The sequence below is a fragment of the Pseudonaja textilis genome, chromosome 5, assembly GCF_049901715.1.
Source record: "Pseudonaja textilis isolate UNSWEBS1 chromosome 5, rPseTex1.2, whole genome shotgun sequence".
In the NCBI taxonomy this organism is placed as follows: Eukaryota; Metazoa; Chordata; class Lepidosauria; order Squamata; family Elapidae; genus Pseudonaja; species Pseudonaja textilis.
Genome location: NC_141994.1, coordinates 59,349,748 through 59,366,590, shown reverse-complemented (window position 1 = coordinate 59,366,590; position 16,843 = coordinate 59,349,748). Strand labels below are relative to the sequence as shown.

General features: G+C 40.0%; 1 protein-coding gene across 1 annotated transcript in view; it reads right to left on the bottom strand.

The window, feature by feature from the left end:
- DDX11 (DEAD/H-box helicase 11) overlaps nt 1–8,368 on the bottom strand; it is a 37,010-nt gene extending 28,642 nt beyond the window's left edge. The window contains exons 1-8 of the mRNA XM_026697795.2: nt 8,140–8,368; nt 7,118–7,268; nt 6,448–6,684; nt 5,538–5,624; nt 4,934–5,091; nt 3,854–3,914; nt 2,763–2,870; nt 1,141–1,228 (exon numbers count right to left, since the gene is read on the bottom strand). Of these exons, the coding sequence (XP_026553580.1) occupies nt 1,141–1,228; nt 2,763–2,870; nt 3,854–3,914; nt 4,934–5,091; nt 5,538–5,624; nt 6,448–6,684; nt 7,118–7,261 (883 nt within the window). The 5' untranslated portion in view covers nt 7,262–7,268; nt 8,140–8,368. The remainder of the gene's footprint in view (nt 1–1,140; nt 1,229–2,762; nt 2,871–3,853; nt 3,915–4,933; nt 5,092–5,537; nt 5,625–6,447; nt 6,685–7,117; nt 7,269–8,139) is intronic.
- Nucleotides 8,369–16,843: the final 8,475 nt, after the last annotated feature.

The window sequence follows — 16,843 nt, the reverse complement described above, 5'->3', positions numbered from 1 at the left end:
GAGAGCATTTTACATACATTGAAAACGGCCACTTTCATAACCCAAACAGGAACTTTGGAGAAACTTTTACACACTTTGGATCCAAGCATCCACCAATTGCTTACTGGTTTCTGCTGGTTACAGTGATTTCCAATTGGAGTCTAATGTAAGCAAAGTAGCACAGTTCACCCACAACATTTCAAGCACCAAATAGTCTGCCCATTTCTATGAAAGAAAACCTAATCACAGGTCCAGAAGAATCCCAACATTAGCAAACTACCAAGAAAAAAGCTTCTAAGGTGGGGTAAACCCCATATCTGTCCTACCACCTGCATGGATGGCATGGAATGGAATGTTTACTGTTGGGCTGGGGAAAAAAAAAACAGAAAACCAAGAAAAGACAAACAAAGGAAATACCCTAAAATAGGAAATTAGCTGATTAGAATCCTGAATAGGAAGCAATCCATACTGGAAGTCCTTGACTTATGACCACAATTAAGCCTAAAATTTATGTTGTTAAGTGAGATGTTTGTTAGGTGAATTTTGCCCCAGTTTAAGACCTTTCTTGTTGCAGTTGTTAAGCAAACCACTACAGTTGATAAGTTAGTAACACGGTTGTTAAGTGAATCTGGCTTCCCCATTGACTTTTGCTTGTCAAAAGGCCGAAAAAGGGATCACATGACCTTGGTCATAAACAACATCATAAATATGAATCAGCTGCCAAGCACCTAAATTTCAATCACATGATCATGGGGACGCTGGAAAAGTTGTAAGTGTGAAAACCGGTCAGAAGTCACTTTTTTCAGTGTTGTAACTTTGAATGGTCACTAAATGAACTGTTCTAAGTGGAGGATTTCCTGTACAGGTAGTCAACAAAGTTACGACAGACCCCAGCCGAGATACCTACGACCTGGTTTCAAAGTTTTGACACTGCTGCAGAAACAAGATTGTAAAATTGGTCGGTCGTGGGATGAGCTATTTTTATGACCACCACAACTTACGACTGCAATTGGCAGGCTCCATTATAAGTCAAGGACTGCCTCTATTTTGCAGTTCCCTCTGGTTGAAGATTGTCACTACCATCACTTTAACACACATAGCCTCTATTTACTTGGCTTCAGCAAAGGAATTACGTTGATCCCTCAGGACTCCTTGACATACCACATTTATTCTTCTGCATCTCCATACAACGATCATTGATGAGCTGGACGGCTCCCAGGCATCGCACTTCCTCATTCACACATAAGTTCTAAAATAAATTGACAGGTGCAAACAGAGATCAGTTATTAAAACCAGTTATTAAAGTTTGGTCTAGGTGTTAAGGCACAGTTCCCTAACCTTTCCGGCTTTGAGAGCCAGGGGGAAAAGGAAATGCTTCCACGTCAGTGCCCAGCTAGTGCATGCATGCGTGAAGCTCCATTTGCACAAGTGGCCTGCATGTGACCCACCGTGTATGCAAATGGAGTGCACACACTTGTCCGCTATTTGTGCAAATGGGGTTGCATGCATGCATGCTTGCCCATCACTTCTGTGGACCGGTTCCGAATGGCTTATGGCCAGGGTGGGATTCAGCCCGTTCGGGACAGTTCAGGCAAATCGGATGTTAAATTTACATCTGGTTCGCCAAACCGGTAGTTGAACCAAATAGCTGGCCCCGCCCATCCTGCCCCTCCCAGGAATCTCCACACAGCCTGTTTTGGATGCAGGTAAATGTAGGATCTGTGGGGGGCGAAAAACGGCCCTCCCGGAAGTTCCGGAAACGGACCTGTTTCCGGCTTCTGGAGGGCCTCAGGAGCCCGGGGGAAGCCATTTTCCCCCTCCCAGAGGCCCGAGGAAAGCCTCCAGACTCTGGGGAAGGCGAAAAACCGAAAGTTCTGGAAGTCCGGAAACAGGCCTGTTTCTGGAGGGCCTCCAGAGCCCAGGGGAGGCCATTTTCGCCCTCCCAGAGGCCCAAGAGAGCAGCTCACAATCACTCTCTCTCAACACAACACAACCTTATAGAGTTGTTGTGGGAAAAATAGGACGATAGTGTGTTGCATGTGTTGCCACCTTGGGTTATTGTAAAGATAATAAAGATGGCAGAGAGAGGAAGGCAAGGAGGAAGAGTATGAGAACAGGGGAAGTGGGGGGAGAGTGAGAGATGATAGAAAAGTTTCACTGTGTTCCCTTCAGTATCCCAGGGGAAAACAAAGCAAACCAAAAAGGCTGTAAAAATTCACAAATATACTAATTCACAATGAAAATAATGCATTGTCTTCAAGGCTGCTAATAAGATGCATTGTTTGGCTACGGAATACTTACATTGAATTCAGGTTCCTGAAATTACTTTTAAAATTATTCTTTTAGTTGGCATTTTAGAACTCATGAGTCAGAGGACTATCAAAGCAAAGCCATATTGAGTTCATTTTTATCTCCCCTTTTATCACTTAGTCAAGCATTAAGTCTTCTGCCTTTTATGCATTCCCACCTCATACTACAGGCTGATAACACAGGGAAAGTGTACTGTGTGGGAATAAAAAGGATATGAGGCTACACAGGGAAACCAAACACAAGCTTGCTCATTTTCATGGCAATTCCTAGGTTATGGCTCCTTGAAGGAATGTCAGAATTCTTAACGCCCCGTTTTATTATTAGTGTGGTTGTAATTACAGTTATTATTCTGATGCTTTGCATGTACACTGACAGCTTCTGCACCAGACAAATTCTCTGTGCGTCTAATCACTCTTGGCCAAATAAAAGTATTCAATTCCACTCCATTCTATTGTTTTGAGAAAGATACCTACCTGCCTAGAGCCCAAAGATACCAGGCGAGTCTCCTTACTAAAAGGGCTCTTCTGAACTTCATGGATAAATTGAGCCAGCTGGGAATGTGTCCGGCTGCAGTAATAAATCTGCAAAAGAGATTGAGAAGATATCAGAATCCTATTCATGAAGAGTAGTGCTTGTCAGCCTTGACAGCTTTAAATTGCCCAGTCAGAATGCTGGATGGTTGGATATTGATATTAAGGGAGCTTGGTTGTCACAGTGATACAGAATCTGTTGTTTCTTGTCCACTGTCTTCTCTCGTTTATTTTGATCCTTGAAATACTTAAGAGAGATTACCAGATAAGATAAGAGGATTGTTGGAGTAAAGATTTTAAAATGAAGTTAAAAGTTAAAGGCTCTTGCAGCCTTTAACAACTTGGTGTTGGCTTTTGCAAGGTCTTTTAAATTTAAAGGGAATTGAAACATTAATCGGAAAACTAAAAGAATTTGGTTCCTTAGCAGATTTTAAGATCAACAAACAAAAGATGAAGATGTTAACAAAAGTATTAAAACAGATCAGAGAATTAACGAATAAAATGGGTTTTGAGAAGAAAGTAAATTATTATCTGGGTATCATTATGACAAGTATGAACTGTGCGTTATTTCAAAATAATTAAGCTAAGACATGAAATGAGGTTTAAAAAGACATGTTAGGATGGTAAAAACTAAATGCTCATTGGTAGGAGTATTACTGTGATAAAACTGAATGTCTTGCCTAGAATGATGCTTTTGTTTCAAACAATACCTGTTTTGACAACTGCTACACCATTTAAACCATTTAAATAAATACTGAATCACTTAATTCCATATTTTGCCAGCAAATATTGGCAGCATGATATTACGCTGCTTCAGGGCTTCTTTGCAAAAAGATTGGCTATCTCTGATTTAACTTTATGTTTGAAAATAAAACGAAGTGTTAATTTTAACTGAAAGAAACAGGAAAGGATTAAAACAGATGAAGGAAAATTGTCAGGCTATGAAAGGAGGTGTGCAAACAATTTACTATTAATTCCCATGGATGGTTTTGCAAAGCTGTTGTGGGAAGAAACATATACCCCTTGCAACTTGCCTTTGCAACATGCTCTTCCTGTAGGTCATCATCGTCATCATCACTATCCACTCCAGTTAACCTAAAGAGTGAAAAGAGAAAAGTAATGCTCAGAAACATTTTTTCCGTGCACTAACCTGGCCCTATCAGATTATCTTCTAAACAACACATTTCAGAATGGCCCAGCAGTTTCTACCAGTTCACTGACCCCTTTAGGCTCAGTGTATCAAAAATTTAGAAAATGCTTAACCTAACTCTGCTGAGATCTTTCTCTTTCTCTCATTCTCTCCCTCTCTCTCTCCCCCTTCCTCTCTCTCACTTCCTCTCTCCCTTCCTCTCTCTCTCCCTCCGTCTCTCTCTCACACAGCCCACCCCTGAATAGAACTCTTTATTTATTCCTTTATCTTAAAAAGTCCCATCGTGATCTGCTGTGTGCTGCTTACCTTCAAGCAGTGCTCCCTTTCTATGGACAGGCCCCTATGGCCTACCCAAGGAAGCTCAGGATTGCAAGAGGCCTATTCTTGAAGCAGCTTTAGAGAATGTTCTTCTGCAACCTTTGTGGCCTCCAGAAACCATATGAAAGCAATCCCTGTTCTTGCACAATTTTCAAAGGCTCTGGGGGGGCTATGTGAGAGCATGGCCCTTTCATGGAATTTCCTAAGGGAAATTCCAGAGGTTGTGCAGTAGCTCTCCCCATTCTCTTGTGGCCTCCACAGCCTCTGAGTATCACACATGAATGGGGCACACTTTTGACATGTTAGTGAATGCTGATGTATCACCCAACACATCATGACATGCCACTTTTGACATACTTGTCATATATTCACCATTCTTGTAATTTCGCATCCACCCAAACTTTGGCTTCTGGATTTCACAACTGGAAGATTCTATCACCTCGTTTGGTTGGAAAAATGGATGGAATAACTATCGCCAACTATCGCCAATAACTATACCTCTGAACTGAGGTCAACTCCTACCTAAATCAAAGGCTTTCATGGATGCTGGTCCAACCTTTCTAGAACATTTGCAAGAGAGATTCATATTCCCCTAGAGAATTTAATTCCGTGCTTTGAGCTCTTGTAGTCATACTAGCATTCATACCTATTTCCTATTTTCTGCTCCTCGTCACTCTCGTATTCTGTAAGGATCAGATCTTCCTCACTCACATCGGAAAGCTCCAAAGAATCAGGCTCAGCAGAGGTAGACAAGCCGTCCTTGCTGAGCTGAAGCAGGTGCTCTGCCTCCTTCTCCTCCATCCGCTGAAATAAGCACAAGGAAAACATCTGTCAATCCAAGCCAGGTAATCTGTCATACCTAGGAAATCTTCTGAGTCCCTAACTTTCTCAATGAGGAATTAGTTCATGCAGAAGACCAGAGGGACATGGATGGCTAGATAGATGGATGAATAAGAAATATAATTTATTTTCCAATACTTGTCTGTTATACCTACAATAATGGACAGTTACCGCAAATAAATATCAATACAGAAGCCAGTTCCAAAAAAGCAATTCTTATCTAATTATAGATTTAAGTTCATAAATTCCTCATTTGTATATTATCCTCAGTTCAGACATTGTTCATGTAATTTTCTTTGAGGCACTATAAGATAACTTTTGATCATTTTTTTTGTTACAATTCATTACTCTACAATGTTATTCATGAAAAAATTATTTTAATTTTTATTCATAGCACTGGAAATGCTCACCTTCCTTTTAGACACGTATTTCAATTTCACATTGTGTCGAATTTGCTCAAGGTATGTTTCTCGTTTCTTCCTCTTGATCTGCTCTTCCTAAAGAAATCAGAGAATTGCATGGTAAGTTCAACCACCTGGAACCTGAATTTTTGTTGTCAAAAATATTGCTGTAAAAATACTTCATAACATTTAATGATTCGTTATAGAAGTTCTGAACAATTCATATGTTGTCAAATATTTGATGGGCAAATGCCCTAACTGTATTTTAAACAGATGTTATCTTACATTTCTCATTTTAAAATGTTCTCAGTGTAAAATGAGATCTGTTAGTAAGCAAGTCTTTAGATAAACAAAGGAATACCAGATTTTGTCCAATTTGAAAGCATTAAATAATCTACTAAACATTTTAAAATGATAACTGCAACTCTTTTGCTGTCTTTAATACCACCATTGTATTTTGTTCATCTATCTGAGGCTGGGAGGAATAAAGGTTTTTTTAATGAAACACAGGAGTGCCACTAAATATGTTCATTTGTACGTTTCTAAAGCAGGGGTGTCAAACTCACGGTGTTGTAACTTTTTTCTCCTTCACTAAACCGGGCAATGGTGTGGCCAGGATGTGACACATCCGCCCGCGGGCTGCGAGATTGACAGCCTTGTTCTAAAGTATCATCAATTTTATTTTCTTAGATGCCATTTTCTACTTACAGTATCATATCTAGTGATTCCTCCTTTGACTTTGTTCTTTTTATTAAAAATACAGCACATGCAAAAGGTAGAAGAGTGGTGTTTGATGTTTGCAACTAAAAGAAGAGCATGAGTTACAATGAGGCAAGGGTCAATAGTACACAGTTTTCTATTTATATCTGTGATTCATCAGGATTGAATAAAGACAGACCAATAAGCAACCTATTTTTACCTTCAGTCTATGTATCATTTCCTGCTCTTTTTTCTCCTGCACAAATTGCATTATCCAGTCTGGTTCATTGGTCGCTGGCTGGCTGGCTAAAGGCTTTGTATTGCTTTTCTTGAGTTCATCTTCTGCATCTTTTCCACCAATTTTACTTGCTAATAGCTGGGTCTCCTCCAGTTTCTTTTTCTCTTCAAAATCCCGGAGCCACGAGAGAGCACCACAAATCAAACTTAATGATTTACCCTAACAGGGAAGAGGAAATGCAGATATATCTTTATGCCATCACATAAGCCGGATGTTAACATTTCCTAATAAAATTCTAGAAGATTTTAACATTTAGATTTGTATTATTTTTGACAAAATATTTTCTAGGCTGGCTATAAGAGTCAAAACAGCCACCTATTAGATAGCAAGTGGCTATCCATCCCGCCCATACTCGTCCGGTGAAGTGTTTGCTCTTTACTGCTCCCAATGCTTAATTCAGGTGTATCCCCAGAGTATGGTCAACTAGGACAAAGTGAGTGCATTGCCCACGAAAAACAGGTGGTGCTTCAATCACACTTTCATAGATTCCACATGAACTATTATCAACATTTCCTAGGGACATTCCTGCTCACACCACTATCTTGATAACAGAAAGGTGCGTGTGTTAAAAAAAACAAAAAAACAGACTTACTGTGCCAGTTGGGCTCTCAAATATGCCAATCTTTCCCATCTCCAAGACCTGATAAAGTTTAGCCATAAATTGCTCTTGAATGGGATATGGTGCATAAGGAAAGGGAAAGTTCACTCTAGCCTTTTCTTCAGTTTCTTCTGTCATCTCCTGCCTTGAGAGGGAGGGGAAACATGTAAAAAACATTTCCTAAAATAGATGAAACTGTTAGCACAACTCCAAAAGAAAACATTGGACAAACACACACGGAGAACCAAACTGACTCTCAGCAATTCTCAATAAATCTGATAGTTTTAGGTTTCATCTTCCAAACCATTATAGGACCTCTTTTGTGTAAATTATACATAAACCTGCTAAATAAAGTTTTTATTGTTTTGCACTTTCATTGTTCATTTTTCTTGCTCTTTATATATTAATCTCATTGTTTAAACAAGTGTTTTCTATGTTCTCATCAGCTAATTATTATCAACTTTTATTTTATATATATATATATATATATATATATATATATATATATATATATATATATATATATGTATATTAGTTGATAATTAATAAATACATATATTATATGTATGTACATATATGTGTGTGTGTGTGTGTGTGTGCATATATATATATATGTGTGTGTGTGTGTGTATATAAGTGAATGAGTGTGTGTGTGTGTGTATATATATATATATATATACACACACACACACACACTCATTCACTTTAATCTATCTAATGTATACACTGTCTGACTCCCAATAAATGTCAAATTATAGCACGTTTAAAAAAGCCTACTGTATAGTCGTGTCCGAGGGTCGGATACGACTGAATGGCTGAGGATGACGACGATAGTTCAAATTGGCTGGGAATTTTGGGAGAAGTAGCCCCTGTAGCTTTGGAAAAGACAAACTGAAGAAAGTTTTCTAGTTCTTTTGCAATTTCTGGGTGAAATTTCTGGGAGAAACTGAGTTTGATTTCCCACATGCCCACCACCGATTCATATAAAGTTCTCTCACTTCCCAGGATCCACCTACCTTATTGTCGCTGCTGCCCTTCTAAAAGCGAAGTGACGCCGAATTGACCGCAAAGCGCTTTTTCCGATCCACTTTCTCTCTCCTCGAGATGACGTCACTGACTTCACCCTCGCGACCGGCAAAAAAAAAAAGTGGGGGGAGGGAGTCCGCTGCGTAAAAACAACCCCTGCCCGGTTTTAGAACTTTCCGCCTAAATAGGCGCGCCCGAAGGCTATTGGCTAGCCAACCTGCCGCCTCTCAACGCGTAACCAATCAGAGGACAGCAGTAAGAAGGACGCCTTCTCCAGAGAGAGCGCGCGCTTTACGCCCGCTTCCGGCTGGCTTATGTTAGGCGGGCTGGGACTGGGTTGTTCGTCTTCTTTGCGCTCCTGTCAAATTGGAATGCAGCCGGCATTTCAGTTCCATTTACTTTGAATAGGTTTTGCGAGGAAAATAAATGTATTCGAGGGTTAATCCTAGCGGCGTGCAGTCTTATTTTTGGACAGATTTGCCTAGAGCGTCCTTGTACGCACATTAGCAGCCTGGCATTGATTCTGCTTTCAGTGTTTACATAATTAGAATATTTTTGTTACACTGTTCAGAAAGTACATATTTCTCATGTATATTCTTCCTTCCTTCCCCTTGGATGGCTCCAGCTTATCTGCCCATCTTCCCTTTCCAGGCTTTTCCTCCCTGCTGTCCTTTCACCCAGGACGGCTTCAGAAGCATCACCTGTGGAGGTATACAAGAACAGGTGTTGAGGGTAGAGTGATTCAGTGTGATAAACCTTGGGACACTGGTGTCCTGGTCGACTGGGCACTACTGGAGTCGAGACATGCTGGGTGAGGCCAAGGGAGCAGCTGTCCCACCATTTTTCTTTCTGGACTGCCTCCTATGGCCAGCTTGCCAATTAATACACAAGTATTTTAAAAGCATAAGGTTGGAAGGGTCCTTGGAGGTCTTCTAGCCTGATGCAAATGCCCTGTAGAAGAATCCTCATATCATCCCAAACAGTGTTCAAACATTGCTTGAAAAACTCCACTGCTGGCACATCCATGTCTCTTAAACAAGCTGAATAGTTATGGTTAAGAATTTTTTTATTTTAAATTTGGATTTCTCCCTGTAAGTTTGTCACCCACCAGTTGTTGACATACCCTCAGTGCACTACAAAAAATAAATCCGCACACTGCCCTGTGACATCTGCATCCATTGGAAAACTATCATCTCTTCCCTTAAGCCTTCTCTTTTTTTTACACTAAACATAACAAGTTCCTTTAAATGCTCTTCGTAGAGATGCTTACCACTTTGTCACTCTTCTCTGCAGTATTTCCAATTTCTGAGCATCCTTTTGGTATTGTGATTACCAGAACTGGACACAGTATACAAGATGCAATTTGAGCAGTGCAATATAAGGCAGTAGTATCTTCCCATGATCTTGACAATATATCTGTTGATTCACTCCAAAAGTGCATGGGTATACAAGCAGTTGTGGCATACTGATAGCTCGTGTTTAATCTACCAGGACAACCAAGTCCTTCAAGTACTACTGCTGAGCTAGGTACCACCTGTTTTGAGTACATGTTTTTTCCTAAGTAGAGAACCTTACATTTTTCACTATTGAGCCACATATTGTTGGTTAGGGCGCAATATTCAAATCTGTTAAGATAATTTTGAACCTTGAACCAATCTTCTGAGGTATTGGCAATGCCTCCAAGCATTGTGTCATCCACAAATTTCATGAGCATCTTTCCTATTTTTCATCCAAGACATTTACGAATATAATAAAGAGTACCTAGCTCAGGATAGAACTCTGTGGTACCCCACTGCATATCTCCCTCCATGTGGATGTAGAACCATTAAGAACTGTATATCTGGAAACAATTGTTCAATCAACTGTGAATCCATCTCATAATGGGATCATATTGTTCCAGTTTATCAAGAAGTTGGTCATGGTCTACTTCAAGGGTGTCAAAACATTGCCCACCCCAGCTCCATGAAAGGAAAAAAAGTCTCAATACATTATGTGACAGCAAGATGATGCCGTGAGTTTGATACCATGGTCTACTTTATCATACTTGACTAAGTCTAAAGATCCTACAGGATTTCCTTGATTCACTAATCTAGTTGCATTGTCAAAGAAAGCAGTAAGATTTATCTGACACAACTTGTTTTTAATGCATATAGGCTGGCTTCTGATCATAATCTTGTTTGTTTTTAAGTGCTTGCAGATCCACTGTTTGGCAATCTTATATAGGATTTTCTGGGAATATTAATCTTAAACTGAATAGGGTCTTGGTGACTAAAAGCAGTATTGTGAGCCACAAAAAAGTATCTGGATGCCCATATTGACACATGGACTCTGAGTTTCATTAACACCAATTGTAAGAAGGCGACGCTGATTTTACAAACTTATACAGATCAGAGTGAGAGAGATCTAGTTAATGTTCATATTAGAATCTAACAAACATTCTATATGCAATAAATGCTACCACTTAGCTCATTTGTTTTCTTCCTTTTGGCAATGAAATATGCTTATTTCCTTCATTTATATTTTTATTTTTCATGCCTTGTTACAATAACATATCATAATTGAGTCATTTGAAAATGAATGGCTCTCAGCAACCAATTAAAGATTGTCCTTGTGGGTTTTAACAATGAGGTTGCATTAAAATTGTAATTGTGGGATCCAAATAAAGCCTCCATTAATGTGAAGGAAACACACAGCCATCATTTCCTATTTGAAACAGATTAAATTCATACATTACCATCTTCCATGGTTCTTCCATAAGTGGCTCCAAAGCTTTTCAGAGCCATGAAACAGAGAGACAACCGAAACCTCCCCAGAGAAGCCAGCTGGATTAGTAGCTGCATTTTACTACAATACTGATGATTAGATAATGTTTTCCATAATACTCGAGCAATATAATGTATGCACGCAAAACCTAATTTGACATAGAGAGCTTTGTGTTCTAACACAAGGGAATCACTTAAAAGTTCATGCAGGATAGCCAACAGATTGTCAGGATTATCTCTAGTGGTTGATTTATGTTATATAATGGAAGGATTTAGCTCTATTCAGTGAAGTATATTGGAAAGAATCTTGCCACCCAATGATGTCACAAGCATCTCTTGTGACCTAGCCTATTGGGATGGCTCTTCTTCATTCATCCTTCCCATGCTATTTTCTCTTTTCCCTTCAATATGTCTGAACAAAGATGCCACCTGGCAAGCAGAATAAAGTAGAGATTGAAAGAGTTTGAGACTTTAATCTTTATCTGCATACCTGCTAATGGTTCCTCCATTAAAGCAAGTGTGTTCCCAACGGCTCCAGAAAAATGAGGTGGCATCCAGCTATTCTTGTTCTCCTTCTTATTTGTGGTGAGTTAGAACATTTGTGCAGCCTTTTTCCATTTCTAATTGTCCTCTTTTCTTGGAGCAACTTCAATTTCACTGTCAGGGCCAATGTGTTATTTTTTTTTTACTATCCCATTTATGGAATCCCCTGCTCCCATGATTAGGCCAAGACAAGATAATCTCCTTTTCTCTTTAGGAATTTTGAGTCCTCTTACACACAAAAAAAATGTCCTTGGAAAATCAAAAATGTTAATTTTTACTATATGTTTACAGTCAAAGACAAAAGAAAAACATAGAATAGAATAAAATTCTTTATTGGCCAAGTGTGATTGGCCACACACGGAATTTGTCTTGGTGCATATACTCTCATTATACATAAAAGAAAAGACATTCATCAAGAGTCAAGAATCAATCAAATCATAATAGGAAACAATAAAAATCGTTAGGATACAAGCAACGTTACAGTCATACAGTCATAAGTGGATGGGTGAAAGGAAGGATTGGAGGATTGATAGTAATAGTAATGCAGACTTAGTAAATAGTTTGACAGTGTTGAGGGAATTATTTGTTTAGCAGAGTGATGGCATTTGGGAAAAATCTGTTATTGTGTCTAGTTGTTCTGATGTTCAGTACTCTGTAGCATCGTTTTGAGGGTAGGAGTTGAAACAATTTATGTCTAAGGTATGAAGGGTCTGTAAATATTTTCACAGCCCTCTTTTTAACTCGTGCAGTATACAGGTCCTCATTTATATATATAAATGAAGAGAGGATGAGGAGGAAAAAAGAAAACAAAATCAAGTACCAATCCTTCAAATTACACAGTCTTTATTATAACAAACAATACTGGAAAAAGAAACAAACTGGTCTTTGGGAACTCTTGATACAACAGCTCTATGAATGGTGAAGGAGAGGAATAGCCAAATGGATATACAGGTAGTCCTCGACTTACAACGCTTCGTTTAGTGTCTTCTCAAAATGTCATAAAACGAGGCAAAATTCAGAACTGTGTCACTTAGCAATAGAAATTTGGGACTTCAATTGTGATTGTAAGTCAAAGACTACCTGTATTGTGCCCATCTTCCCAGTTTCATCGCTTTCTGGAATGAATGCTGTTCTTAGACTCCTACAGTCCGGAAATATTTATTTCCAAGCAAGTGTCCATCTTTCGAAGTAGGCAAAATCAAGAGAAACAGCAGTGAATTTAGGAATGGTCTTCAAAGTTGTACGGTATTATATAACAGAATCAATTTCTCACTATCACATCTTAAACCAAATCAAGGCAGGGTTATTCTGAGGGGTTTTTTCCTCATGCTTTTTTCTTTCCCATTCAGAAAAGAAACGAATCTTAATTCATCCCATTTCCAGGGCCAGAGTAACGTTTCAGCACATTATGCAGAGAGAAAATTGGTTTTTGGCAGCTAAGCACAATGGATTAACCTAAATCCATGTAGAACAAAATCTCTTTACTCACAGTGTGTATGCCTTTTTGGAAAAGAACGGGATAGCTTGCCACAGCCAACTCCCTGCAGCCAACTCGCCACAGCCAACTCACCATGGCCAACTCGCCACAGGACTACTGGCTGCGGGACAATTTAGCCATTCTTTTTAATTCTTTAAAATAAATAGAAACTTATTTTAAGTTGTGCCATTTACATTTCATTCTGTCCCTCTGTTTGCATCCTTTCTTCAATGATTCTATTCCACTATTTCTTTGATATTGCTGTAACCCTTGTCCTGCAGCGGGTTGTCATAGACCCTTTTTGGAAACGATCACATTCTTGTTCTTGTTTCCTCTACGCAGCGCTCTCAAAATGGCTTCTTGCAACAGACATACAGATACAAGATCCATCGCTAGCTGGCATGCCACTCTCAGATGCCGAATACGACCATTTCTTCAAAACACTGAACAGTCCACGCCGAGTCAGTGCAGTTTGCTTCTTGAGATCCATGTATGGCTGCCAGAATGCCTTGGTCCAGACTTTAGACTTGTATGAAAATCATGGAATTGTCCCAGAAGGTAAAGTCTACATAGTATTGTTCTTATTCCTCTTTTAAAGCTCAATTTGGAAAGCCATACTCACATTCAAGCAAGCCCGTGGCTCTCTTTACAAGGCAATTAAAATAATTTTTGCCAAAGGCATTTAGTAGATTCTTCCTGCTATTACTCCCATTGATATATATCAGGGGTCTTCAAACTTGACAGCTTTAAGACTTGTGGCCTTCAACTCCCAGAATTCCTCCTCCGGTCATGTTAGTTCAGGAATTTGGGGAGTTGAACTCCCCAAATCTTAAACTTGCCAAGTTTGAAGACCCTTGATATATATAGTCAATAAGATAAAAGCTAGTTTCCAGTCCCTGTTCAAGGCAACTCATATAGTTCGTGTTTCTTCTCAGAACAGATTTATTGAATATTATCTCAATCCCTAAATCATTTATATAAAGGTGTGTGTGTGTGTGTGTGTGTGTGTGTGTGTGTGTGTGTGTGAATTTGTTCATATTCATTCCTTGGTATTAGAGATAAGAAAATGCAAATTACAGGATGTCCTCGATTTATAACCATTCATTTAGTGACCTTTAAAGTTACAACACTGAAAAAAGAGACTTTTGAAGAGTCCTCACACTTACAACCGTTGCAGCATCCCTGTGGTCATGTGATCATGATTTGGGCAGTGGGCAACCAGCATGTATTTAAATACAAAGAAGGCAGTGTCCCAGGTCATATTTCTTGCAACCTATCCAGCTGGGCTTCCAAGCAGCGAAATGAATGGAGGAAACTGGATTACTTTGCAACCATGGCAAAAAAGGTTATAAAATTGAATACGGTCATATGAAGACTCTCTTTAGAACCTCAGCAATGGATGTTCCAGTCCCAACTGTGATCATAAATCCTGGACCACCTATAGAGATTTGCAATGTGCCTCTAAAATGAGAGATTTGAGTGATAGAGATAGATAGATAGATAGATAGATAGATAGATAGATAGATAGATAGATAGATAGATAGATAGGGATGGATGGATGGATGGATGGGTGACATGTGGACAACACGGGACAGAGAGGACACTGCAACCGTCATAAATATGAGTCAGTTGCCAAGCATCTGAATTTTGATCATATGACCCATGGGGATGCTACAACAGTTATAAGCACGAAAAATGGTCATAAGTTATTTTTTTCAATGTTGTTGTAACTTCAAACAGTCACGAAATGAATTGTTGTAAATTGAAGACTTACCTGTATTAAGAGAAGGATTTCTCATTTTGGCATAAATGGATTCTTTCACTCCTCCCTCAAACCATTGATCTTCCCTGTCCAAAATCTGAACTTTACTGGGATCAAGATAAAACTGTTATAGAACAGTGTGGTGGACTCCATGAAAATACCACCAGGGTGTGCTGCCCTCTGAAATTCTAGGATTTGGGGCTCCCAAGCCTCATACATATAATTTCCAAGAAATATAAAGTGTCAGAACAGGAAAGTACAAGATTGTTAAGAGTAAACACCCTCATTCATAACTGTATTAATTATTGTATGTTTATTAAAATTCTAATTAAATAAAATATAGGCAGAGGTGGGCTGTTGCGGGTTCGCAGGGGTTCGAGAGAGCCCCTAGCTAAGACTCTGTGCAGTTCAGAGAACCCCCAAATTCCACTCCTGGCTGGCCCCGCCAACTCCACCTCTCCCAGGAGTCCCCACATGGCCAGTTTTGGATGCAGGTAAGTGTAGGGCGCGTGTGGAGGCTTGGGGAGGGCAAAAAACAGGCCCCATGGAAGTTCATGAAGACCAGAAATGGGCCCGTTTCTGGCTTCCAGAGAGCCTCCGCAGCCCTGGGAGGCCATTTTCACCCTCCCAGAGGCTCCAGGGAAGCCGCCAGAGTCCAGGGAGGGTAAAAATGCCCCCCCCCGCCGTGGTACAGGAGGCCAACTAGGCCACACCCACCATGGCCACGCTCACCCAGCAACCAGGCAGAGAACCCTTTGCTAAAATTTTTGAAGCCCACCTCTGAATATAGGTTATGATTAGGCCTCACCTAAACAAAAGTAAAGAGAACCCTAAGGGATCAAGCTGATTTGGAAAAAAAAAATGTGTTCCTCAGCTGTGTTTCTAAAAAAAAAAAAAAAAAATCAAATGTTATAAATTGCCAAAAATTTTCCAATGGCTTCTTTCCAAAATATCTGAATAAGTGCCCCTCCAACACATTTTTTCACAGTTCGAAGTAGCCAGTGGCAGATGTTAAAAGTTCCGACCTGACAGGACTTCAAAGAATTGCTGCAATGTTTGGTAACCCATTTGGAGGGAGACCAAAGCCCACTCATTTGAATTCTCGAAAGCTGGCAGAGGTTATAATGGCACAACAGTGATGATAGCAATATGGGATACACTGGATCTCAATGAAAATGAATGGAAGTAACCCGAAGGCCTTGGTGATTTTTCTCTAACCCTCCACTTCTCTCCTAGGGAGGGTTTGTTCCGACTTGGCAGAAATGCCCAGCTTTCCTGATTTCTGCACCCTCACTTTTTATCGCTGCACCTTGAAGAAGTATTTTGTGAAGGTAAGGAAAAGGAAGAAGACATTGCTTATTGATCTGAGGCATTTCTTTCCCAGCAATCTGTTTGGACAGCACTTTTAGTGTTAGAAAGAGAAAGGGCTGAAAGGTTCACTGAAGACAAAAGACAGTCATAAGTACAGGAATAGCAATAGAAAAGAGAATGAAAGCAGCTAGGTCTCATTGAGAATATTTGCTCATTGAGTAAATGTGATTTTCACTGCACTGTATTTACTTTGCTTCCAAGAGGATCAGGCTAGCTATGTAGGTGAGTAGTAGAGTTGTTTAAATTGAGACCTCAGCCATCTGTATCCAGCACAAGCAGCTGACTGTCGGTTGGATTGGCCTCCCAACGATCAGCTGTTTCAATCTGTAGGGATTGCCATTGCCTATTGCCACCTCCGCATGCCCCATTTTCAGCCTGTTTCAGGCAGCAGGGATCGGAACGGGAAGAAAATGGGGCATGTAGAGGCCGAAATGGGGTGCACAGAGGCCAAAAATGGGATGCAGAGGCCGAAAATGAGGCATGCAGCGGCGGCAATGGGCAATGGCAATCCGTCGGTTGGATCCTTTCAGCTGCTTGTGCTTATCAGGCTGTGCTGAAGCTGAAACAGGTTGTTTGCTGTTTGCTGCCAGGAGGCAAATTGCTGGGAAGCAGAGGCCAAAGGGTGGGGGCCAGTGGGTGGGTGGGGCTTCGGCAACATTCAATGTATGAGACACACAGACATTTCTACCCACTTTTGGGGATGGAAAAGGTGCGTCTTATACTCCTAAAAATACAGTAATATTATAACAGGAATATAGAACATTGTTTCACTCATATCT